The sequence below is a fragment of the Equus caballus genome, chromosome 31 (assembly GCF_041296265.1).
Source record: "Equus caballus isolate H_3958 breed thoroughbred chromosome 31, TB-T2T, whole genome shotgun sequence".
Classification (NCBI taxonomy): Eukaryota; Metazoa; Chordata; class Mammalia; order Perissodactyla; family Equidae; genus Equus; species Equus caballus.
In genome coordinates this window covers 5,934,078-5,961,520 of record NC_091714.1, presented here as the reverse complement: position 1 = coordinate 5,961,520, position 27,443 = coordinate 5,934,078, and the positions used below count along the sequence as shown (strand labels likewise).

At 39.4% G+C, this 27,443-nt stretch overlaps 1 protein-coding gene across 34 annotated transcripts in view; it reads left to right on the top strand.

The window, feature by feature from the left end:
* Window positions 1–7,000: 7,000 nt before the first annotated feature.
* The window catches only part of QKI (QKI, KH domain containing RNA binding), a 151,737-nt gene continuing 131,294 nt past the window's right edge, over window positions 7,001–27,443 (top strand). For 9 of the 34 annotated variants that reach the window (XR_011434321.1, XR_002805179.2, XM_023632815.2 and 6 more), the window contains exon 1: window positions 7,001–7,719. Coding sequence is in view for 28 of the 34 variants with exons in the window: in XM_023632815.2 (XP_023488583.1) it covers window positions 7,578–7,719 (142 nt within the window). In the remaining 6 variants the exon portion in view is untranslated. Of the gene's footprint in view, window positions 7,720–8,329; window positions 8,942–9,854; window positions 10,956–12,384; window positions 12,722–12,838; window positions 13,021–14,515; window positions 14,656–15,173; window positions 15,309–16,110; window positions 16,223–27,443 lie in introns of those variants that run through there. The other 25 variants (XM_070256097.1, XM_070256093.1, XM_070256112.1 and 22 more) reach the window with 18 other exon arrangements.

The following is a 27,443-nucleotide window of genomic DNA, read 5'->3' as shown; positions in this document are numbered from 1 at the left end:
TTTTAGATAAAAAGTTATCCATTTTTGTTGCAATCAGTAAAAACTAGTAAACTCAGGTTTAATGGACATGAAGATATGAAGTAAACAACGTTCTGAATTTGTAAATCAGCTGACACAAATAGAGGGAATATTTAAAATGTTCTTAGCAATTGGTACAGCAGGAGCTCAAATAACCCGAGTGGCTGCAGCCTGGGTGGGAGCAGAGCGCTGGGCATTGTGCCTTCGGCTGCTGGCTTGGGGGCATTCCTGGGGGCTCTGGGAGAAGGCTGGGAGGTGTTGCTAAGAGGAGGAACTATGCTCTGTGAGTGGTGTGGAAATAGTTCAAAACTTAAAAGTGACAAAGCTGAAGCGGTGAGCACTAGTTGAGTGTCAGTGCTCCGAATAACTGCTTTTCATCTTATATCTAAATATGTAGTAAAGTAATTCTGATACAATCTCATTGTTATACAAGCTCCTTTAATATTAAAACAAGAGATCCTCATTTTCTGACCTGTTGGGGACTCAAGGGACTAGGTGTGCTCTGACCCTGTCATCCCAATGGGATATACATTTCTTGCAGAGTGAGGCATATCTCATGCTCCAAAATACTTCCCAGGAACCAGTGAATCACCTTGCAGAAAGCTGTTCCCACAGTGCCAGGCCCCACTGTCCCCTTCTGTTTTCTCTATGTCACTGAAGGCAAAGAAATCTTTTGGATTTTCAGATGCTACTATTTACTCAAGTAAGTATTCTCGGCTGTGAGCAGCTTACACAGCTGCTCGCCCTCCCTAGAGCCTAAGTATGTCTATGTGTTTCTTTCTTTCTTCTTTCATTCATTCAAACAACTAACTATTGAAAGTAGACTATTTGTAAAGCATTTAAAGAGCAGAAAGAGGAAGAGGCCTGGATTCTACCCTCCAAGGAATTTTTATGCTTTCCTAATATAAGTTTCTCCAGTAGGAGCCCTAGATGCAATTTTTTGGCGCTCCCACTTTTTATTAAGTTGTAATATGTTAAAAAAATAAAACAAAAAGGAAGAAGATTGGTTTTAACCTGTTGGAAATTATAAAGATGTAATTTTCAGTCAAACGTATTGTATTGCCTGAGGGAAACAAAAATCCTTAAATACGTATTTTTTAAATTTCAGTATAGAGTACAAAATTGGACATCTGAGATTTTCAAATACATTTCTTATTGCCATTACATGACTATCCATCTGTGCACAGGGTTATCCTAGACACTGAAATTACATTAAAACAAAGTCAATTTGCTGATATAGATGAGAACATTTTATTCAGAATCACGGAATTTTGGAACTCTGAAAAACTTCCAAGATCACTTAGCTCCAATTTCAGAGAGACTAAGTTACTTACTCAGTGTTTCACAGTCATTGTGATAGAACTAATAAGGCTTTTTTATACCCAGCACAGCAATCTTTTGTCTACATGACATGAATGCTATTTCAATTAGATACAAGAGCACAATGTTTGAAAAGGTTCAACATAACTGTTGGTTAGAACACTAAAAAAATAAAGACTCAAAGATGACAGTATTTTAATCATTTAAAGACATAGCTCTTAAGGTACCCAAATTTAACCTATGGAAGGGCCAGCAGTGTGCTGTAAATCGCTTAGGAGTTGAAGGTCTGGTTTGAATGTCGTCCCCAACATTTACTAGCTGTGTCATCAGAGTCACATCACTTAGCTAACTCTCAGCCTCGGCTTCTTCACTATAAAATGGGATAATAATTAACTCAGAGCTGCTGTGCATTCATTGAGATAATAACTGAAGGGCCTGACAGCGCGTAGGGACTCTATAAATGTCAGTCTTCTTTTTGTCTGCCTGGTCCCACTAGGAACTCTGTTTAGAAAGCATGAATACACAGAAGTTACTGGAAAAATGCAACATTTAGGCTATAAGCTAAATGCTAGTAAAGGATAACAACATTTGATCAAATGTCTGGGACATGACTAAGCACTTCCCTTACTTGTAAAATGTTTACTCACAGTTAGTTATTTAAAACTAATGCATAGATTATGAATCAAACAGTATCCGTTAAACATGTTAAAAAATCTAATCACAGATTCATCGTCAAGGAACAAGATCCTGAAGGAAAAAAACAACAAATCAGCGCAGTCCACGGGAACACTACGGAAATTGTTTTGCAATTATAAAACCATGAATCTGTCTGAAAGTTGATCAAAACAAAATGCATTTTTAATTCACTCTCATATTCGTATAATTAACAGACAATTATTTTTTAGTTAAAGTTTCTGTTTAAAATGGCATGCAGATCGGATTACATGGCACCAGGCCTGCCTCCTGGCTGACAATGTTCTTACCTCTAACGTTTCATTTAGGGTCAAATGAGTAGAAACCTGACACCACCAGTTAGCAGTTAACCCCTGTACAGTGGTGGAAGCTAAATATTAGTGGGAGTCTGCAGCCATCAGGGTAGTGGTTTGAAAAGGCAGTACAATTAACACTAGAAGGGCCGTGAAGAGCAGTGCCCATGGTTTTACAAATGCTGTTTTTGCACTCAGAGATGTAACGATGCCCCACTGAAAGGAATCTATGTTACTATTCTATTGATTCATTTCTTTGTATTAAAAAAAAAAAATTCCCAAGGCTCTTCTTTACTAACACTTTAGCTTGACATTGGAGGCCAACCAAAATCTGGCATCTGCTCTTCTTTACAGAAACTCCTCCCCTACAGTCCCGTACGTTCCCACTTTCCAGCCTTTTGTCAGCACCCTCCCTCAGCACTTTGACTTCTCCTTAAAGAAGAGCGCAAACCCACCTCCCTGTGTGGGTCAGCTGTGGCTTTCAGGCCTGGAAAGGCAGTGCTCATTTCCATTCTTAGAGCAGTTTGTCTTTAGCACCTATTTTTATTAGCTAACTTTTCATTTGTTTGTGATATGAACTCCCAGCTTAGCCCGTAAGTGCCTTAGGGTTAATGACAGGTGCTTAGATATAATAGGAACTTAAATATTTGTTGACAAAGACATTCATATTCAAAAATGTGTCGTTTTCAACCTTTTAAATAGCACCTGATGCGCTACCTCACAATTTAAAAAGATAAGAAGTCTTTTAAGACAATAAACAAACATTCACTTTACAAAGATACTGGGAAAGTTCCATTCCCTTTTTGGAAAAAGTAAGGATTAAGATTTTTCAAAAGACTATATGGGACAAATAGCCATCAAAGATTGATTCTTAAGTCTAAGAAACATTTTAGTTCCTGCAAGAACTCCTTGGCTATAAACAAAAAAATTTTTGTAGTATTATAATTTTCTATTTTAAATGTCAAGAATAGCAATAAGCAAATAGAGCCGATCAAATTTAAGAGAACAGAAAACATTTTACTCGTGATTAATTACTGATGTTAGAGGAGAACCATTTTTAGTGTCAACACATTAAATGACAATTTTTCACAGCGAAAAAAAGTTATTATAAGAATCTTCAATTGGAGGATCACCTATACATATATACCTGTATGTTGTAAATTGTGTTAAGCTGATACTCTTGTAATAATGTGACAAGAGTCTTTCCACATTAATTTTTAGATGTGTGAGCTTTTCGAAGGCAAGTGATGTACCCGAAGAATTTTAGTATTCCTCATTGCACTTACCATGTGTTGGGTAATTAATGGTGTAACATACACCTAAAACGCCTGATGCAGGAGGGTGAGAAAGAAAGGGGAGGGATACAGTGGGTACCTGAAGACAGTGCAGTTGTCTCGGTGAAAGGCATCACCCTGCATGGACCCAGTTTTGTCCTGAATGGGACCAGGTACTACTACTCTTAAGCATCAGCCATCTCTCCTCTGAAATCTGGCTATTCACGCCTACCTCAAATGTTTGCTGTGCAGATCAAAAGAAATAACGTAGCTAAGGGTTTTGCACAGTTCCTGGGGAATAACGAGTACTTAATACTTCTTTGAACATATTTTTAGTGAGTGCCTATATGTTCCACGTGCTGTTCTATGTGCTGGGAATTCCACATAGAGAAAAATAGTCTTCGCTGTCATGGAGCTTATAGGCGGGGAAGGTTGCAAATTTATCCATAAAGCACATCAGGTGGAAACAAATGCTATGAAAAAATTTAAAGGGGGGCGGTAGGCAGATAGAATAACAGAGAACATGTGTGTGTGCACATGCATCCAAGCATGCACTATTTTATATAGGGTGGTAAGGGAAGCCTTCTCTGTTAAGACCTGGGAAAGGGTGGGAGGCAGGCTTGCAGACATGGGAAAAGCTTGCAAGGGGAGGGAACACCAAGGGCAAAGTCCTGGAGTAGAAAGCATGCTTGGCCTGTTTAAGGATCAGGAGGGATTCCAGGGGGTAGAGCCCAGCGCACTGGGGGAAGAGAGGACACAAGGTCAGCGAGGCAGCAGCGGGCCAGAGCACGTGGGGGCTCACAGGCCTTGGTAAAATCTTTGGGTTTTTCATCTGATGGGGAAAACCACTGAAGAACTGCGAGCAGAGAAGTGAAGTGATAGTATGTATACTTGAAAAGGCAATACATAGCAGCTATGATCAAATGCTATAACCATAAGGGATTGAATACGAGGGAAATGAATACTGCCTCTCACTGCTCTTTAACTCTGATCTAGCTCACCTAGATTATAAGAACTAGGTGAGTCATATGAAACTGCAGTTTCTATGGGTCAAAAATTTCAACCTAACTTGTTGGATAGGGTTAGTAGAAGTGCAAAGAACATGGGCTTTAGAATAAAATATAAGCGGATTTGAATCCCAGACCCAGGACTCATAAGCTATATGGTTTTGGGCAAGTTACTTAACCTCCTTCTCCTTGGGTTTCTCCTGTGTAAAATAAGGCCTTGGCCAACCTAAACCACAAGGTTGAACTGAAGATTAAACGAGATATTCATGTAAAGCATTTAGCACAGGGCCTAGGAGCTTAATAAACAAGTGAACCAATTAAGAAGGGAGATGGAATCTTCTATAGTAGCAAATCAAACGAATAACTTGGTACCAAAACTCTTCAAAACTACCTATCACTTTCCTAGGTACTGAGAAAGCACACCTTACATTAGTTTTTAAAGAGACAACAGCTTTTTGATCAAATTATATTCCTTGCATTTATAAATTCATCCTTTAAACAGATAATTAAGTAGGTAAATATTCCACGGCTCTATTAACAGCGATGGATGTTGGAGAACTTAAAATATTTGAGTTCAATGTTTTTAACTCTGTCTACTTAAGGAATTCCATTTCCTCTATCAAAGTAACTTACTTTTAAAAACAAACTCATTCTTATGTTCTTCAAAAGAACAGGCTAGAAGCTACTTGCCACTCAAAGACTATTTGTTTGAATTCATGTAGTAGTTTCAACACAACTCAAAAGTATTCCTCAGAATCGGTTTGAAACAAAATTTTACCAAAAATCCCACTTAAGGTCTTCACAGTTAAAGCGCAGTGGACATGATTAGCACATATTTCAGCCCGTGTTAACTCTCACAATGGTCAGTCTGATATTGAATAATTTTGTCTATATTAACTGAACACGTCATAAAGAGCTGGCAGTAAAATGCAGATGCAGATGTAGTGCCTGACAACATTCTATAAACCCGGGAACTACACTGCTGTAGTTCAGAAAATTCTTTCCCAAACCAACCTAAATATTTGAAATCCATCATATTACTTGGAAAACCTCTTGCCCGCTGTACGATTATTTTGGCAAGTTTGCAAATACGAACGAACGTCGACTCTCGCTTTTCGACCTAAGTGCAGTACGTGGTCTTTATTCCAATTGTTACTGTGGCTGCATTTTACTACTGGGCACGGATGCCATCGCGAAGCGCAGCATCGCCCACACCATCGCGTTCTCCTCGCTGCTCCGTGCGTCGCGGCGCCCTGTCCTGTGACCGACTCCCGGAATAACGGCATGCTGCGACAAAGCACAGCCTGTCCCCAAAGGCGTGCCCGCCGCTCGCACAGCTCCTGCGCCGGCAGCGGCGACGCCGTCGGGGCGACGAGGGGCGCCCATGCGGGGCCCGCCGCTCCGCAGGCTCCTTCGCGCCGCGCGGCTCCCGAAGCCGGAGGGGACCGCAGGGACACCGGGGGTCCTCACGCGGTCCCGCCAGCTTTGCAGCGACACGCGGAGCCCACCGTGAATACGTCCTACCGAGGCAGATCCGGGGCTGGGGAGCGAAGACCCCACTGCTTCCCGCCCCCGCTGCTCCGGGTCCCTCCCCCACCCCTCGCCCCCGGGCGCGCCCCCTCCCCGGTCCCGCCCCACGCAGGCGCGCAGCAGGCCCCGCCCCTCCCCCCTCGCCGGCGGGACACGGGCGGGGGCGGGGCGACCCTCGGAAGGGGCGTGGACGCCGGCCTCGACGCGCGCACGCGCTCTCGGACCTTACGGCTACGTGTCGGGCCACGTGACGCCCACCCCGAAAGTCCCCCGTGAAGCAACAGGACGTTGGAAAAAAAAAAAAAATCTGCTTTGGGGGGTGGCGGCTGAGCAGGGTTTAGAAAACTATAGTAACGGGAGGCGAGGACGGCGCCAGCTGCGGCGAGCGCTGCCTGGCGCGTCCCGCTGGAAAGCCCGCTCACCTAGCGCGCAGCCCGACCGCGCCCGCCAGACGAGCCGCCTGGCGGCGGCGGCGAGCGCGAGGCGGCCCCCGCCCCAGTCGCAAGCACCGCCACCCGGCGCCCCTGCCGCCCCGCCCGCCGCCCTCCCCCGGCCGGCGGCCCGCACCGGCCCCTCCCTCCGCTCTCGCCCGCCCGGGGCGGCGACCCCGGCCCGGCGCCCAGGCCCCGCTCGCCGAGCGCCGCCTCCGTCACGCCGCCCACCCCGCCGCAAGGAGACGGCGCGGCTGCGGCGGCGGCGGCCGGGCCGGGGGCCGCGGGGGGCGGCGGCGAGAGGAGGAGCGCGCCGGCCGGGCCCCGCTAACGGCCGCCCTGCGCGGCCCCGCCCGCCGCCCGCCCCCGGCCCTCCCCGCGCCGCCGCCCCTCCCCCCGCGCCGCCGCCGCCGCCGCCGCTGGCAGCGCCGCCTGAACTGAGGCGAACTCCGCCGCCAAGTGAGTGAGGAGGAGGAGGAGGCGGCGGCGAGGAGGAGGAGGAAGAGGAGGAGCGCAGTCAGAGCGCGGCGGCAGCGGCAGCGGCAGAGGCGGCCGCGGCGGGGACCAGCCCAGAGAGACCCCGAGCCCGCGGCAGAGGCGGCGGCGGCGGCTGAGCGGGCGCGACCAGCCGAGCGAGCGGGCGAGCGAGCGGCGGCGGCCGGCTCCTCCTCGTCGGGCGCCGAGCGGCCCGCGCCCGCACTCGGCCCGCGGAGACCCGCCTCCCGCCCGCCGGCCTCGTGAGGGACGCGCCGAGCCGGCGGCCGAGGAGCGGCGGCGGCGGCGGCGGGCCGGGAGCGCGTCGGGCCGCGGGCCGAAAGTGCCTGCGGGGGCGGGGAGAGCGCGGCGAGCGCGCGGTCCGGCCGCCCCGGCGCCCGGCGCGGGAGCGGAGCGGAGCGGGACGCCGAGTCCCGAGCGGCCGGCGGCCGGGGCTCCCCGCCCCTCCCTCCCTCCTCTCCGGCGGCGGCGGCGGCGGCGGCGGCGGCGGGCGGAGTGAGCTGCGGAGCCTGGAATATGGTCGGGGAAATGGAAACGAAGGAGAAGCCGAAGCCCACCCCGGATTACCTGATGCAGCTGATGAACGACAAGAAGCTCATGAGCAGCCTGCCCAACTTCTGCGGGATCTTCAACCACCTCGAGCGGCTGCTGGACGAAGGTGAGTCGCCGCGCCGGCCCCCGGCCCCCGGCCGCCCCTCTCCCCGGGGCCCGCCGCGAGGGGGGAGGGCGGGAGGTCGCGGCCGCGGGGCCCGGGTGCCCGGAGCGGGGAGGCCCGGGCGGGGCGCACGGAGGCGGCGCCCAGGCCGGGCTCGCGGGGCGGGCGGGCCGGGCCGGCCGGGGAGTGGGGCCCGCGCCCCGGGGGTGTGTGGGGCCGGCCGCAGGCCCCTCCGCGCCCCGGCGTCCGCGACGGCCCGGAGCTCTGCGGGCCTCCCGGGGAGGAGCCCGGCCGCGCCGGCCCGCGGGCGCCTGAAGGGCACCGGCCCGGGCCTCCCGCAGGACGCCGGCGGCCCCCGGGCGGAGGACCCCGCGGCCGGGGCTGTTTTGGAGTTTGTGTGGCGGGGAGACCCTCGAGGGGAGCGGCGCGGGCGCGCGAGGGTGGAGGGACGCCGCGGAGCCCTGGGGTGCCGCGGACGCAGCCCCGGCGCGCCCCGAGTGACAGCGGAAAGCACTTTCGGTCCTTTTGTTTGGGGAAGCGAGAAGTGTTCGCGAGTTTAACTTCACTTTTGGGGTGGGGGTGGGGGCGAACGCGAAATACCGCGAGGACGAGTGGAGACGTAATCCCGAGTTGGAGAGAACTCCGGCGGAGAGCCTGCTCCCGGGGCCGCCGCCGCCTGAGTTTACCGTAGGACGGGCAACCCGGCGATGCGAGAGGCCGAGCGGAAAAAGGAGCAAAAGTTTGCCCAGAGGCTCGGTCGGCGGAGAGCGGTGCGCAGCGGAGAGGGGCGAGAAGACTCCCGTCCGAGACGGTGCGGCGGCGACCTGGCGGGTTCACTCCTGGGAGCCGAGCGGTCCCTGGACGCCGAGGGGAGACGCGCGACGGGAAAGCGTGTTTGAAAATCGAGTCTCGCTTTGTCGGTTCAGAAGCATCCGCGGGGGACTGTTTAGAGAAAACTGGAAACGGTGTTTTTACAGAGCGGAACAGCGGATCGTGGGTTTTCACTGGAACGTGCAGGTTTTTACAGGAGAGCTGGGGAAAAGGACTCTGAAGCTTAGGGAGTTGGAATGTCACTAAAGAACAAAAGACCGGAAATGTCTCCGAGATGAAAGAGAGAAAAGACGGTTAAAGAAGACTCCCGGGAGCTCTTGTTGTCAAGAAAGTCAGAGGAACAACTTTCAAAGTACCGAAGTTAGGTGTTCCTGCGCCCTCGTCCCTTGCTGACGTGTGTGAAACCTGCAGCGCTAATCCGTATTGCCCTGGCTTTTTCCGCCCTTGAAACAGCAAATCTGTTAATTTCAAATTGCTCCAGAGAAAGCTTGAGCTGTCCCTTTAAGGGGTTCTGCTTTTCCTATTTGTGTTGGCATTTGAAAGATTGTGGAGGCAGAAAACTTTCTGGAATGTCAAAAAAAAAAAAAAAAAATTTTGTTGGAACTCTTAAATTGAGTGCTTCCAAATGTGAGCGCTAAGGGGCGCCAGTTATTTTTTTTTAAAACGAGAAATGTTTGGAGCAAAATGTGTAACATATTCAATAATCTGACCTATATTAAATTCAGTTGAAATTTAAATGATAGTGGGTTATTTCATCTCACTTTGTGTCCGTATATGTTTACAAACATTGAGAATGCTTTGTTTAAAATTATTGGAACGATTTTATCACATTTCAAAAGTAGTATGCTGTTGTTTTCTTTTTGGCATATTTTGGTGAAGTGAAAGTTTTAGTAGTGTTAGTAAAAATTTCTAAGGTTTTTTTTTCTTAAGTATTGTTGTTTAGAATGAATCCTTTCTAGACATCAAAATGAAAATAGGCCTTGCTAGTATTTAGGGTTAAAGTTAAATTACATTCTTTGAATTAAAATGTTGCGTTCAATCAGCAGAGGCAGTAGTAAAAAAAGTTTGGAAATATTTTCATCTTCTGCGTACTGTTTAAAAATAGAGTTTCTTGATTAGTTCTGAAAGGCTTCTCGCTTGTGCTTTTGTGTTGATCTCAAATCTCTAAATGATAATTTGGTGTTGGTCCTCTTTTGAGAAGTTTCTAACCTTTGGCTTCAAAAATTTTTGATCTTCTAAATGTAGAATTCCGATTACGTCATTATCTCTAACAGAGATTTGTTTGGTCACTTCTGTCCCGTTGAAATAGTAACTACTTGAGTTGTAAATGTTGGAGACCACTAGTTGAAGATGAAACATTCTAAATAATATTTTTTTCCTTTAATATGGTTTACTCTGTCTCTTTTCTTAGTCTATCTTGAGTTTTAGCCTTTTCAACTCCGTAGCGTAAAGAGTGCTTCTGTGTGGTAGCTAGGATGTTTAAAATGGACAGCATAATGACTAGGAAGTTTGATTGTTTTTTTATCAGACCGGTACAAACATGCAGGAAAAGGGGCTATTCCTTAGTGTGGAATAAGCTGCTTCCTGTAATTGTTAGTCGTCTTATAAACTTAATTTAACTAAAGAAAAATATTGGTTTCTGAAGTGCATCATGATTTTACATGCTGGGTGATTTAATTACGAAATTTGGCAAGTTGTCCCCTTTGTGGCTTGTCATTGTCCAAAACAGATTAATGATGACTTCTGTTTGTAGTTAGGAATTACCTTTTCCTTTGTCTATATGATTGGTTGAAAAATTCTTTTTAAATTTAGATAAACTGTAAATTTTCCTTAAATGATTAATCAAGATACTGAGTTACAGTAGATGTATTCTCTGATGACTAGAAATTTTGAACGAATATTTAGCAGTTTTATTTCAAAATATTTTTCAAAAGTAAGCTTTTAAAAAACTTGCCTGTCAGTTTGAGAATTTTTATTTGGCTGGTTACAAATTTGGGACTTATGTGTGCTAGATTTTCTTAGTTGATTAAAACTTAAATGCTTTAGACTGAGTATTTTAATTCCATGCCAAGTTAACCTTTAGCCTATATTTGGACTGTGGACTATGGACAATCTTTTTGGTTTTGTTTTTTGATTTTTTTTTTTTTTTTTTGGTCGGGAGGGGTTATAAGATCTTCCTGCCAAATATCTTCATCACGGTTGCTTTTTACAGTTTTGTGTACATTCTAGGTTGGACCAGTCATAAAAAGGATGTAACTTCAGTTGATAATTTCAGTATGTACTTAAGAATCTTTCATTCAAGATAGAGACGATTACAGATAAAACAGAGGTCTTAAAGTCGTCAACTGCTCTTTCTTTAGAAGTTTTCAACTGAACCCTGGGACCATCCATGGGAAAGAGTAGTTACTGTAAGAAGTTTTTGCTGTTTTTTTTTTTTAAACCTTTCTTTGTCATGAAAAGGAAACTTAAGTAACAACAGTACTTGAATGCAAATTCTGTTTTTTATAAAGTATTGCAATTTAGAAGTAAGGCCAAAATTAAAATGAGCTTGACTTAAAAATCCCAAATAAGGCACAATGGAGAGCTAGGGATTTTAAAATCAGATTTTGAGTTTTCATTTTTTAGGGAGATGGAAGGTTAATTGCTGATATAAAAATTAACAAATATATAGTATGATTTATGAGGAAGGCCAGCTTAAATCTTTTTATTGTGAATATCTGAAAAATTAGTGTGTGGCTCAGAAAAAGTGAACAGACATGCTAATTAGATTCTGCATTACTGATTTGAGAAATTCATTTTCATTTTTTCATGATCTTTTTTTTTTTTGGTAATACAATTTCTTTTTCACTTCAATTTAGTTTCTTACACTGCTTGGTCTCCCTTAAAAAATGTGGGCAAAAAAATATTTTAAGTTAAAATTTGCTTTACGAGTTAACATTTTGTCACATTAATGTTTTTTCCACTTATTATGCGTGCATTGTTGAATGTCTCATACCTTCAGTTTTCTTACCCTTCAGCTTTTTTTAGAGAAATCTTGTCTACAAAAGCTTTGGTTTAAAAATTATATGGCTATTTGTTGGTGTTGAGAAGGCTCTTGCTATTTGAGTTTATTTCAATTTTAGTTTTTTTCCCCTAAAGAAGCATTGTTGACAGTAATCAATATCTGTGACAAACAGATTTTACTTAAGTTGAAGTAATCTGTTTTTAGGAGCAAACATTTTCCTTTAATACACAAGCCCTTTGAATTAGTAGTAAGAAGGAAGCCAATATTTATAGTCAGTTCTTTTCATTATCCTTTTTGCTCCTCACTCAGGAGGTGTCACCAACCACATAAGGGAATGAATAATGGAAATGATAGTTTGTATCATAGGTCATTTATTCAGCATGCATTCTGTACTGTTGAAACGAAACTCCCACGTAGGCAGAATGTCTGTTCCAAATGTGCAGACATACTGTGAGGCAGAAGGTGATTCTTTTTTCTTTACTTTCTCCAGTTTACGTGTTTTGTAGTAAAAGCTGTACTCCCAAGGATATACAGTAATTGTGTTAATAGAAATAGGTTTCTTTGCTAATCGCGTTTGCTAGTGTGTTTGGTATGAGCTCCTTTCTTAAAAGGCTTTGAGACTATCAAGTGATAAGTTAATTTGACTTTTTAAATGATTTGTATACATTATATTTCTGTAATTATCCACTCACTAGTCACTGTCCTGAATCTGATTCAAATGCATCAGTTTTCCATAAGAACAAGTGGCTTTTGGTTTGCTTTTTAAGGGAAATAGATGCCTGTGACAAAAGGCATGAAGTGTAATAACCAAGCCCCCACCACCCCCCTCGCTCAGGGCTTTGACCTTGCCTTTACTGAGGTGTGATTCAGATGTTCCTTTTGTGAGGCCAGAATACTTAGACATGCGAGGTTTATGTTTTGTTTTTTGACTTGGTTTTTGGTGTTAAGAGAATTATACCAGTGTGATCATAGGGGCGCTTTTTATAATCTGGAACCATATTTTAATTTACTTGAGAAATTCAGTGCAGTTAATATAATTTGTTTGATTTATGATGGTGCAGTTATAAGTAAAACTTAGCTTTTTCTGTTGGAGGTGGAAAATGCTATGCCGTTGTTGGGTTTTATTTGTTGATAACTTAAAAGAGCCCAGTGAGCAACTTTCTGCTTTTGGTATGTCAGCTATTGTGAGGATATCCAAGGATCTATTTTAGGGCCAAGGGATGGGGGTAGTGCGTGGGCCCATGTCAAAAAGTCGGAATTATATACCAGTTTTACATTTACATAATTGATAGGACTTCATTATTTTCTCCGACACCTCCTTTTTTGGACATCAAGACAGTTCAGTTGTAATTTTAAGTGCAATAATGTGTTTTTCCCATAATTATAACTTTTAGGGAATGCTTGTACCCCTTTTAAAAATTGGCATTTCAGTTTTGGGGCGCAAAATAGCTAGCCTGTTTGATGTGCAGGTAAGATTTTTACAGCTTTATTTTCGCTTAACAGAAAGCAAAAAGGGCATTAAACTTTTTGTAGTGAGTACAGTTTGTTTTATTAGTGTGACTGTGTTATGAAATTTGACTGTACACATAACCTGGATCTGTGTTAAGTATTACTCTGTATGTAGTTATCATCATACTTAACATTGTAATAGTAATATCTCTTTTTGCATCTGTCTGTTAATTAGTTCCTTGAAGGTGCCCACCTCATATCCTGGCACATGTACACGCTTAGATGTTAGTTGAATTAATAAATAGGTTAATGCTTTATGTCCTTTCTTTAATTTCTAGTTTCTCTAAAATGTGGGATTAAGCAAATTATGTAATGATTAGTGATCGTTTTAGACAATTAGCAAAAGGTACATGTGTTTTTTCCTTAAAAATGATATTTTTTAGAAATCGCACAATATTATTTGCAATACTTGCCCTTAAGGAGCTTAATCTTAATTTTACTTTACTGCCATGGGTGTGAATGAGAATTAGAAAGATAAAATTGCTTTACTTAAGAAGTTTCTAGTCAGACTTTATACAAAGTATATCAGTCCATAAGCAAAGAAAAGCTATCAGTGCTCATCTCAGCTCTTGAAAGTTTGGCATTTATTGCATTATATAGATAAACCTTTTCCCTAGTCAATTACCTGTAAAAGTAAACATTCATCCCATATGGAGATCTATACTTTGTACAAAGCACAATAGGAAAAATTCCTTGTCTTTGAGTGCTGCTTTGATGTGTTCAGGATAAATAAGGATTATTTGAATGGTTTTAGTTTAGAAGAAAGCTGAGTATAAACATATGTGGCAGTTACAGTAATTTAACACAAATAGCAATTTTTTAAACACAGGTGTTTCTTTAAGCTAATTTGAAACAGTGCCTTTACTTAGAAGACTGATAAGTTGAAAATTTCAGTTAACTGAAACTTAACCCTCTTAAAAGGAGTCTACTTTTCTGCTTTAGCCTTAACAATGTTGTAAAATAAATCTGTCATGAGTTTTTAACAATTATGTAACTTGTAGAAGATAGGTGATTTATCCAGAATTCTTGTAATTAACAAGCAAATGACTGTACTTAATGTTTTCACCATTTCCTGAATTTCCTAAAGCAGAAACTTTAGTTTGAAAATCCAGCACTACTCTCTAGTCTAACAAAATAAACAGAATTTTGTTCGTGTTCATAATGTTGTTTCATATATTGATTCTAACCTATATATTTTATTAAACTAAATTTTGAGGCTGGTGAAATGAATCACACTGTAACACTTCTGTCACATCATTTGTGATAAAGCGGAGTTTGTCAGTTTGGATGCTTTTCAACGGTATTGAAGTGTCAGAAAAACAGGAAAATGCAGTTAATCTGTAAAGTGGTCCTATGTTATGTGGCCATGATAATAAGGAGAGGGCGTATTTGTGTGCATGGGAGTATGTGCAAGCATGCATGTGTATAAAGGGAGACATGCAGTGCATGTGAGCTGGCCTTGAAATACTTGGGAGAGGGTGCTGGGGATGGAGAAGTTCCAGAACAAGGAAGGTTTTTGATGTAAGGAAATGTCTGCTTGGCCTCAGGATTGAAATGATTATATATCAACAGTGGAAAAGGGAGCAAGGTCTTAAGTAAGCATCTTAATTTTGGCTTTAGCACAGCATGAGATGTTGTAAAGACTGGGCATAATCACCTAGTCAGTTACAAATTATCAGGGGGAACCCCTGGGCTTTTAAGCTAACCTAATAGTTTAAAATATATAGGAAAAATTGAAGAATAAATATGTAACATATATATTACATTTGAGAGAACTAGGAAAGTGGTGGTAAAACAAGCTTTTATGCTGTTTTCTTTTGGAACCTTTTTTTCATTAACTCAGTGTTGTAATATTTTATGGGGGTCTCAAAATTGTTTTACGAGAGTATTTGAAGAGATGTATATGTGAAAAAAACTGGAAGAAATGCAAAACGTTTCTTTTTAGATGGAGTTGAATGTAAGGAAAATTTAAGTAATATCAGAAGATCACGAAATTACAAGAGCTGCAAGGGAACTGAGAGTAGAGGGATGATCTTTATTTCATAGGTGTAGAGACGGAGTCTAGAGACATGTGACTGGTCCAGATCACAGGCAAAGTAGTATCAGGGCTGGAGCCAGACCCTCAGTTCTACTTTCTGGTCTGTTTGGTTGACTGTGCCACTCTGTAAGTGAGACTGCAGAAGAAAAACCAAGAATAGTTCCTCGTGTTAAAAAACTGCTGCTGTGGCCTCAGGTTGTGAACATGAAGGTGAAAAAGCAAATGAGGGTTTTGCTAATCAGTGATAATATCAGTGCTGTTTTGGACTTGAGCAAATGCTGGTCAAATTCTTGGAGCTAGAATGTGTTTCTTTTTCCTTTTCTAATAGTAAATCTTTATGAGAGTTAAGCAGCTAAAAGTGAGAAAGTAAAGGCATTTTTAGAGTATTTCAGCTCATACACTTAATCTTAGAAACCAAAGGATAGAGCCTTAGCTCTTTAAGTAATATGGTATGAATAAATCTAGTGTGTATTTAGTGTTGTTGTTGCTGTTATTATTACTATGATTACTATTTTTAATAACTACTCAAGAGGAAGCAACGTTTTTGACTGGAAGATTTAATAGAGGGGATTAATGTTGCCAGGTGATTCAAGTAAGGGATGTACACTTGCATCAGTTTTAGATTAGCACAGGGTAGTTAATAGCATAGGTAGGTGACTCTGAAGAGTGACAGCCAGGAGGTGGGTGATGATGAATTGAATGGAAATGGGAACTGCACTAGGTAGCCACTACATCCCGTTCCTTATGCCTGCATCTGGAGCATCGACTGCTGCTTTCGAATATATTCAGAAGAATTAAACATAAACGACAATTCTTTACTTGCTGTATTACATTAATTGTATCACTCTACTAGAGTTTTTGTTACATGGCAGGTGAATAAATTTTTTAAGAAGAAATAAAAATTTCAAATCAAGGCCAAATATAAATTACTCTGAAAGTAACTGCAACTAATCCTCTGCTATTTTTACTGCTACCACCATTATTGCAAGTGATGTTCCCATTGTTATTACAGGTATGCTGGTGTCCACTCTGCATGTGCCTGTATGCATGTGTACACTCGTGAGCCCGCATAAGGATGAAAATGAATTTTTGTCCATATGCTAATGAGACCATATTGCAAAGTGGTAAGAGTTCTTTGACTAGTAGACCTGGTATCTCTTCATGACTTGGCAGTTAACTAGTTTGGTGACCTTGGACAAAATATCTACCCTCTCTGAACCTCAGCTGCTGCTTCTGTAAATGGAATTATCAACTCCCCTGCCAACTCAAATCAAAATACTCGGAGGCTGGAGAGTATTGTATGCAAAAGAGCTTCTCAGACTATAAAGTAGCATTCAATTTCTCTCGACAGTTTTAGGTTGTTTTTAATAGGATGGGCAATTAGATAAGCAGCTTGTAGAAAATGAGAGAAGAAAAGAAACAAGGAGAAGGATATTTTATTTATCCATATGGGTATTAGCATTTTTATGTGCCGGAGGATTACTCACTGCTAGCATTCTGAAAGTTCAGAAGTCACTTTGAGCTGAAGTATCTAGTAAGGTTTTTTTGAGAAGTGGAACCTGAGTTGGTATTAATAGTTGGTAGGATTTAATGAGTTGAATGAGAGAGTAGAAGACATTCCAGGAGAATGGATAGTGCAGCAGCATCAAAACACTGGTGATGGGAGATTGAAAGATTTTCAAAAAGTGTGTCTGAATTGTTAGTTGGGATAGCAAATGCATGTAGGGAAGTAGTGAGAATTGAGAGTTAGAGCCAGAAGATGAGGTTAGGGCTATATTGTGATGGGCCTTGAATGCCAGGATAAAGAGTTTCAATTTTATTCTGAGTTTTGTAAGGAACCATTGAAGGTTTGGATTATTTTGGGGTGTCATAATGAACTCTTTGGGGGTAAACAAGCATATGGAATATATGGGTTTGACGAAGTAGAAATTGGACACAGTGTAAAGAGTTAAGTGGTTAGGAAATTTTTTTTAAATAGTTATCTTTTCTCAAAATAATATTTAATAAAAATATTTTGAGCTTTCTGTATTTTGGATATAGACTAGAGTTTTTTAAAAATGTGTTTTAACTAAAAATAAACATATACACAAGTTATTTTTTCCTTAGCCACAGGTTATTATATTCTTCCTGAATATATTGAGAACATGTGAGGCTCATTTGTTTAGCTGTTGGCCCAATTTTTGATTAGTTAGAATTGAGCTTTCATTTCTATGTGAATTAAAGAGAATTGAAAAAGAAACTTAGTTTGGGAGAATTTTAGGAATTCGTGAGTTAGTTTGACTTGGAGAAAATTTTGTCCCAAGCTCACTCATCTATTGTTAAATCTGTGTGTTATCAGGTACAATGAAGACTTCTTGAGAACTTTACTACACTCATCATCCCATTTTACTTTTATTTAATTGTATTTATTTTTACTTAGACTTTGTTAAGTAAATTAGAGATATCTTGACATTCTCTCTCTAAATATTTATGTATCTCTTTATAAACTAACATTTTCCGACACAGTGACATCACATTGAACAAAATAGATTAATCCTAGAGTTAATGTAATAATCAGTCCATATTCAGATTTCTGTAGTTATCCCCAAAATATTCGTTGTAACTGGCTTGTCCAGATCAGAATCTGACTCAGGACCAGTCCTTGAATCTGGTTATGACTTTAAGTCTCTTTAATCTAGAACCATGTCTTTTTTTATGACACTGATGTAACTTCCTAGTCATTGAGCTTGTTCCTTTATGCCCTTGCCCTCTATATCTAGTACTTTGGAAGTTAGGTCTAAAGGATTGAATAAGTTCAAGTATAACATCATTGGTGATGCTGTGTACTTGATGTTGCATCATGCTGGGGGTGAAGAATCTGGTTCCACCATTAAGGAAGCTGAGATTGATGCCTGAGTTAGGGTAGCAATAGACTGATCCTTCCACCGTAAAGTTAGGTATTCTTTAAAAGGGAAAGCTTTCTTTCACCAGTAGGGGATATATTACTATTCTGAAGTAAGTTGCTAATGGAAAAGCCAGATAGATGCTTATTATTAATTATTGCTTGGTTCTCAAAAGTGTTGGTTTGCCAACTGTCTCAAATGGTGACAGATGAATTTTTTCTTTCTTTCTCTTTCATGATCATCATTATGGGCCCATGAATTTTCATGGACTCACTATATTTAAGTCAACTACCATTATTATTCTTTTTGAGGTTCAAATTGTCACATCTTTGGGCGGTGATAGTCTAACTGGCTCCTGTGTCTTTTGAAATTTTCCTTGCTTTCTGGGATAGTTTGATGTCCTAACTTCACCTTGTACTGTCCCTGCCCCACAGCTAGAATTAGCCGTTTCTCCAAAGTTCTTTTTAGTGGGAATGGTGTTAGAGACGTGAGTTTAGGCACTAAACGTGTTCATTGCTGTCATGAGAAGGTTACTTCCAGGCCATTTTCTGTGGACAGAACTAGACAATATCGATTTTGAAATTCATGTGTTCATGTTTGTATTTTCAATTCAATTTTAACATTACATTTGATTTTATAATCATATCTTTTTTCTGCCAACACCAAACTAACTTGGTTTCTGACAGTGACAGAATTACTTAGTATGAATAAAACACTTTCAAAATAGCAATAATATAACTAACAACAGTAAAACTAATGAATATGTTTAAACATTTTTATATGCGTTTTAGACACATTACAAATTATAGATGCAGCCAGTGACCTCTTGTTCTTCTAATTGATTGCAGTTTTCTTCCTTTTTTTTTTTTTGGCCTTATTCTATCTATAGTAAGTATTTTTTACCAAAGCGTTTTGACTTTTTGATGCTGTCACTTATTAGCTAAGTTCTTCTATTGTACTGACCGTTTCTGTTAGCTTTCACCTGATGTCCAGCAGAAATTAGAAGAAAATATATGTATATTTTAAAGTCAGGGGTTAGTAGGTGTGTGTTTTATGGAGATATGATGTAGAAAGATAGTGAACTTATAAGGAGAAGGTTGTACTACTTAGACTAATACTTTGTGTCTTAAGCAAAGGGTAGGAAAAGTACATAGCAGGCAAAAAGGTTTTAATTTAGTAAATTCTTCTGAATAGTATTGGTAAAAGAATAAGTATAGCTCTTTCAGCTTTTGAAGTCCTATGAGGGTAGAGAAAACCTCGAGGTAGAAATTAAGTTTGAAAATTTTATTTATAAGTAGTTGCAAAATCTCTACAGCAAAGTTTTTGTCCTTAAGACCTGTTAATAGTAAGGAAGTTATGTTCCAGCAGATGGAGATATTAGTACACACAAGCCAGTTTTTAGTGATTAAAATGTGTTGAGAAATGACCCTTTTGCCAGAATAGGACATTTTTCTCCTTTAAATTGTAAAAGAAGAGTTGCTCAGGAATATGGTGAATAGCAATTACTGAATTTAGTATTTGGGGTGATGTATAAATCAGTTGTGATACTTTAAAGAACTTGTTTTTTTAAGACACCATATGTTAGTATGTTTACTATATAAAATATGACTGGTTTAGGACATCGGATCGATTGCAGCAATTTTCTGAAATACAGTGTCTGCCTTTACACCTTAGTTGTTTGAAGGGTTTTTGTTTGTTTTGGCAGGGGACTGAGTCAGATTTGTTCAAAGGTGTTCTATTTGTATATTATCTTTGCAGCTGTAAAGTCATTAACCAGGAGATTGATTTGTTTTATTAAGGTAAATCAGAAAACAATGTGTGCCTTAGTTTACTCTTATATGTTATACGAAGAGAAAGTTCTTTTGGGGATTATAGTTTTATCGTAGTAATAAAAAATTATCAGCAGTAAAAGGTAATCTTATCTCACTTTATTATTATAGTTCATAGCATTCCTTGTCAGTTCTTTTTAGTTAGGTAAATGTTAAATATTTTGTTTTAAAATACGCTTTCCATTTGTTAAAGAAATAGTACTTATTTAAGTTCCTTCTTAGATATGATTTTGAAGTATGTGTTTTTGTTAATGCATTTAAATTATATTTTTCTAGTTTTTATATTGAGCTTTTTTTCAGTTGCAAAATACCTTTTTTTCTTCAGTCACTTGAGATTGAACTCAGGAGTTTGTTAGCTCTCTTATGAACTCTGATATGAGCGAAGAATATATATGTCTTTGTTTATGTGTGGAGCACCAGGGAAGAAGTGATCCATTGTGGTACCTTTGCAGAACTGATAGTAACTTGCATTTTACTTTTCTCCCCCAGACTGTTCTTTTTCTCTTTTTTGTTATTCCTAAAATGTAGAGAATTGAAGATGCAAGCATTTTCAGTTCGCCTTGACAGTAGCGTGGTTTGTGGCCTCTGAATCCTGGGGAAGGTGGTGGTATGGCCAGAGAGGTATCATAGCATATTGTATTTGAACCTTAATGTGAATTATTATCTTTCAGGGAAAGTGAGGAATGGCCAATTTTGTGTATGCATTTTTAAGATTGTTTCTTAAAGTCATTTGAGAGTTTATGAGAAACAGAAATTTTTCCCTCCTAGTAATCGTTAAAAAAAGTGTCGTTATAAAGAACTAGACACCTGCATTTTATTCTTATGATAACAAGTATTCTTCATCTCATGGAAAAAAGCCAAAAATGTATCAATTGAAAAATGAGAATCATCTATAATTCAGTGATCATCACTGTCAACATTTTGATGCATTTCCTTTTAGTCTACCCCCCCCATTTATAGATATAACAAAATTGTGATCCTGTTGTAATACTATTCTTAGGTTTGTTTTTTTAAAGTTAATTACATCCATGAGCATTTTCCCCTGCCATTTCATATTCTTTGACAGTATAGTTTTTATGGTAACATAGTTTATCTTAATAGAGGTATATCATAATTTACTTAACTATTCTCTATTGGACATACCACTTTGCTTTTAGGAAGCTTATTTGATGATGATATCAAATGGTTTCTGAAGTTTATTACTCACTGTTTAAAAAGCCTTAAGTTACTAAATATTGTAACTGGGCCCTATGAATACCAAGCTCTCTTATTTTTGCAGTGTGGTTATTCGGAAATCAGCATTTTATACTGCCTTCCAGTAGAAAGTGATTACTATTATGTGATATCTAATTTTTGAATAATGTCAGAGTTGCATATGTCACATATTAGTTTTTAATGACAACATATTTATTTGAAATTTTTTATTTGCAAAATTTGAATGCATACCATGTGTAGGATGTTATGAGGAATACAACAAAGCTTCAAATTCATTCCTTACCTTCAAGTTGTCTAGTAGAGTAGATAGCATGAAAAGAAAAGTAATATAAAGTATAATAAACTAGAGACTACTAAAGACTGGTGCTAAAGAGGTCCCTTTAGGCTGAAGAGGTTATGGAATATTTCAAAAGAGTTAAAATTTCACCTGGCTCTTGAAGGGTAGATAGGATTGAAGTGGAGAAAAGGTGAGGGAGTAGTGTTCTAGATCCAGGGAACACTATCCTGGAATGTGAGAGCCTTCCAAGAAGGAGAAAGGAAGTAAATAATTCTCTACTGCAGAAAGCTTTAAATGCCTGCAGTTTAGATTCTCTCCTCTTGACAGTGGGAGACCCATTTAAGCGTTTTCCTCTTAGATCTTTCTTAGTTTTTTTTTCCCTGTCATCTGCCTCCATATTTCTGTTTAGTATGTGTTAATGTGATAGATTGCTATGCTTGCTGCATGTTTTCAGATTTTCTTTTTCTTGATTCACTCTCCCTGTTATTTTGCCACTTAACTTCTATTATTTTAACTTTTTTTTTAATCTGTGCATACTTACTTTGGCTTTGTATTCTGTTTTACTAGTATGTTTGGATTTACTTAACCCTTTATTATGATTGCGTTTGTTTTAGTTCTTTTCTGTGTCTATATGTTCGTGATTGTGTTGGGTTTGGGTGCGTGGAGAAAGATGGACGTCTGGATTTCTAGATGCGCCATAGGTTGACTGCTAGGATACCATGATCTGTATGTGTGGATGGATCTCTGCCATGTGCCTGCCTGTCATCATCCTTCCCATTTGCTTCTGCTCTGTTGGCTTGAAAGATTGCAGTCTTAAGGGGGAGCGGAGAGATTGAGATCAGCTACTTTGACTCTGAGTTGAGGGAGGCTTTAGGGAAGTGTTTGCTGTGTTTCATACAATACTGGCCTCCAGAGGTGGTCTGAGAATAGAAGGGTTCTGTAGTCAGAGAAGTGCTGCACACTCCTTTTGTGAATTCAGCATGTGTTGACATGTAAATATCCAGGATCTGCAGTAAAGAGAGCTAACTCAGTTCAGCTGAGCATTTTCTGAAATTACTTGGTAAAGAATGCCCTTTTTTTTTCCCTTTCTTCTTGGAACTAGTGGTCTGAGAGTTCCTTATGGGAAATACCAGAAAGAGGGTTATAAAGACCTGTGGATCCTAGAGAGAGGAGGTTTTAAATAATAATTATTTGAGAATCTTATTTTTGAATGAGAATGTTGGTTCAAGTCAGATCAAAGTACCCTTTGAAAAAAATAGTTAAATTTCATTTAGTTTGGGATCATTTCAAATTCCATCTGAAAGGAAACAAGAAAAAGTGTCCTTTCTGGCTTTAATTATATAACAATTGAAGCAAATGTTTTCAATAGTAAATTTTGTTTTATTCAATGTATTATTTAAACAAAAATTTAGACTTACTGCTTTAAAAAATGTAGTTCTCTAAATAAAAGAAAATTAACGTAGAATCCTTACAACTTAAACATCCAACTGAAACATACTTTAAAATAGATATGCAAAGAGGAATACGTTGATGTTCTAACGTATGCCTGGTTTAAGTCTAAAATTTTTAAATTTTGGAACTACCCAATTGTAAAGTAAAGAGAAATTGTTAAATTTTGGAAAGAAAAATATTTATGTTTGTTAGATTGTTTAATAAACATTGAGGTACAGTGATGCAGTAGTTTTGTGAGCTCTGTAAGTCAGTAACCAGTTGAATCTTTTCTGTAAAATTAGATTTTAGTCTGTGAATACAAGATTAGCTCTCTTTTTCTCTGTTGTTACAGCAGTTATTCAGTCATATCATAAAATGAAAGTTTTGATGACATTTATGATTTGCAGCATCCTTTAAAAAGGGGGAAGTACAAGGGTGGATGGTAGAAAAGCATTTCACCTGGAATGCCCAAAGGATTTTTATTAAAAAAATTTTGTCTTTATTCAAAGAAAAATCCTATAATTGAGATTTTAAAGCTGGAGTGGCTCTTAGTGATCATGTTTCCATCCTTTCATTATGTATGTAAATGCAGTTGATTTACAAAGGGTATGAAGAAGTTTTACAGGTTAGAAACTGCAGGTTTCAGGAATGGTAGCTCAGTTGGCTCTTGTGACAGAAATATATCTGTAAGTTATTATCCAGTCATAGGCTACCTTTGGGCCTGATCCCCTCTGTAGAGAATTATATCATAACTGATAATTTGTCTAGTGTGACTACTTTCTGACGTGTGGGTAGTCTTAATTATTTTAAATTTTATTTCTTTGCTTGAGAGATCTACCCAGAGTATTTTTAACTTTTCCTGTAAATAAGAGTAAAATTAAGCATCCAATACACGGAGTGATATTGTCATTAAACTGATGTTGAATCAAAGACGAAAAGCTCTCCTAGGTTCATGGTAGTCTCCATTAGCATTTTCCAGCAGGCTGACTCTAGGTCTAGGAACAATTTAGTGTACATTTGCATAAGAACTTCCACTGTCCATATTTTACACAGTATAAATATTTTAAAATCATTTGTTAGAGTAAGCTGTTCATTTCCCCCGCTTTCTTATAGATCTAGGTCATTAGCCCTAGAATAATGGGATAAAAGTCTAAGGTAAAGATAAGGGAAAGCAAGAAAACCACTTAGTGTCTTCTGAATACTCAGTTCAGGTTCTCTGCCATTGCTAGACTAAGCCTTAGACGTGTTTGTGGTGATGTTCCATACAAGTTGTCATTTCATAAGTTAGTGTAAGCTTATCTAAGTTTTGAAGGCTGATTAATTTAGGAAAGGTGTCTTTAAAAAACAGTTTATGTTGTTCTTTTATAAATCTTGAATAAAAGAAAATAGGAAAAGGGAAGGAGAACAGAGGGGTAAATGGATCCCATAAGAAAATGACAGTAATTCGGGAAGATGAAAGTAAGATCTGAGTGAGAAAATCTTAGGTTTGTTTATAAAGTATAGGGAAATTTATTTATTTTACATTGTGGTAAGGAACATGAAAGTCTTATTTTTCACATTTTGTTTTTATTCAAGGACCATCACTTTTGATTTTCTTATTGAAATATATTAACTGAACATCATAGGGGATACCACAGTAACATTGTTATTTTGTTACGTGGTAGCCGCACATGTGTCTCAGGTTGTCCAAATTTGAATACGAAAGTTTTACTTTATTGATGTTTAAAGGCATATGGCTTTGAGCCTGAGAAAGGCAAAAGAGTGAAGGTTTTGGAGGAAGTAGTGATAATTAAGAGGATCCTCAAAGTAAAAGTCTTTGTGACTTTGTGGTTTTGTGGATCAAGAGTCTCTTTGATTATTAATAATATTTATTGAATAACAAGTACATATATCCTGACATTATACATATGAACCAGAAAAATGGTGTAATATGAACCAGAAAAGGGATGTATCTTAAATGTTTTTAAATCCTACCTATAAAGAGAAATATTTTGTTATATACATGCAAATATATATATTTAGATAACTAAACAGGTGAAATGGAAAGTTTCATGAAATAATATTTGTCCATATTACCTATGATGTAATCTCGTATTTTTCTGTTCTGTTCCACTTAGAAAAATGCTGATTTTGACTAATAATATAAATTTAATGGGTTGTGGCCCGTGTAGTTTTAGCAAAACCGATGTTGACTTCTGCTGTAATTTAGTTTTCCCCAAACTTTTTTTAATCCAGCACTTGCTGGGTGCTGGTGATAGAAAGATAAATAAGATGGTGCTGGGGATGCAAAGATGAAGAAGACATAGTCCAGGCCTTAAGGAGCTCTGCACTGGTGTGGAGAGAGAAATCAAGGGGAAACTTCAGTACAGTGCTTAACTGCTGTGACAGAGGCATGCACAGGTTAAGATGGAAGGGAACACATCATTTCCTGGCAGGAAGGTGAAAATTTCTTCTAGGTTCGCATATGATCTGATAATTCCTCTGGTTGCAGGCTTCACTTAATGTGAAATTTAGTTCTATTTTTTCCCCTGTGAATTCCGAAATGAATACTATCAAATTTACTTGAAAATAAGAGCTTTCGTAATTTTTGGCATACAGGTCAAGTTTCTAAAAGTAAAGGTTAATTTTATAGATAATCTTTAAAAAATGTAAATATCACAAATGAATAATATTTTCCTAAATGTGTCGTGAAGACTAGCTTTAATGCCATTATTTGTGAAGTGTTATTTCTTTTCTGACTTTTTTTTCCCTCTGAAGCTTACATTGTGACTTATTAAGATAAAGTCAAGATAAAAGTGTTACATAAATATAAACATATATGTCTTATAATTACCTTTGACCATTGGCCGTTTGCCCAACCGGTGAAAGTTAAGCTACAACACAAACCATGAACTTTTAAATAATGAAATAAAAGATAGATGCTTAATTATCTAACACTTAACAATTATATTGTCCTTTATTGAAATTTGGAAATACTCTATATGTTGACGTTTTATCTTGTGGCTAATTCATTCACAATGACAGTGAATTTAAAAATTTGGAGTTTGTGTTTTATCCAGAAAAACTTACAGCATGGCATTTCTATAGAACTTAGTTTCTGTGGGTTACAAAATTGTTACCAGTTTTCCCTGTGAGTGATAGGCTCCTACATCAGGTTGAGGAAGCTGATGTCTGAGTGGATGTGATGGTTGCCTTAGAATGATTTTGCCGTTAGCAGTGAAAAATGTTTTCCTTATAGTTCTTGTGCAGCAGGCCGTGGAGTAGAGCACATTTTTATAATAAAGGTGATGAATTTAATCGCAAACTGGCAGCCAAATGGAAATTGCAGACCTTGATACTGGGAGAAAATTGCCTATAAAGCAACTCTTGAGAGAACAGGCTTTAAATTTATCCACCCATTTCGACATTGAGGAGAACATAGGAATCACAGGATATTTTGCTTGGCCTGCTTAGTTCAGATGAATGACACTTGTGTGTTCTATTTAAGAACTAAAGGTAGTTGGTTTAAAGTTGTGCGTGGTTTGTACCTAAAGTCTTTAGCACATATCTTTTTATATTTTATTAAATATCTGAAATATTGCCACCTTTTTATATTTCATACATGATATGCCTAATGAATTGAAATTTGTTTACTACATTGATGGTCGTGTAATTCATGTTTCTGCCATTTATATGATCATCCTAAAGGATGCAGAATACTTTGGGTTTACAAGTAATATTCAATTGATAGAATGTCTGTCATATAAAGCATCAGTCTTTACTGTTTTTGTTTTTTTTTTTCTTTTTCAGATTGGCACCTGGGCTAACAACTGTTGCCAATCTTCTTTTTTTTTTTTTCCTGCTTTTTCTCCCCAAATCCCCCCAGTACATAGTTGTATATTTTAGTTGTGGGTCCTTCTAGTTGTGGCATGTGGGACGCTGCCTCAGCGTGGCCCGACGAGCGATGCCATGTCCGTGCCCAGGATCTGAACTGGCGAAACCCTCGGTCTCTGAAGTGGAGCACGTGAACTTCACCACTCAGCCCCGGGGCCGGCCCTAGTCTTTACTGTTTTATATTTCAACAGTTTATATTATAAAATTTAAACACAGAATGGTAGAATTTCTCTTAGGGGAAATCTGAACTTTGTCACTTTTTAGTCTAAGTGACTAATGCTTGTCATTTCTTAGGAATAACCTAACCTTTGATCCAACATACAGTATTTAGGGTGTTTAACCCTGAATCTTGGGATAATGTAGCATGTATTTTGAGGTGCACTTCCCCCCATGATTCACGTATTTGTTAACAGATATCTGTGTCCAAATTCAAAGAATTGTTTATTACTGTTGGAAAGTGAGACCTATCCAAGGACGCAAAATGTTTAAAATGTAAAAATGCTAATGTAAAATATAAAAATAATGTTTTTTAGTATACTTATTGAAACCACTGGCTTCTAAAGGGCAATAAGGATTACGTCTAGGAGGTTATTAGAATTTGCTTGGATATACAACTCTGATCTGATGGATTATATTTTCTGGGCAGCATGGTGCATTATGTAATAAAAGTATAACTGTGATGAGTCTGTGTTCTCTTTAAGTATAGAATTATAGAAGTGTTTAGTTTTAAAGTAAATGTGGGAATTTAATATTTGATGGTTGAGAAAGCAAGAATAGAAAGAAGAAAAAAGTTTTACAGATTCTCTTTATATAGAAAACAGTTTATTGAGGTTGTGCA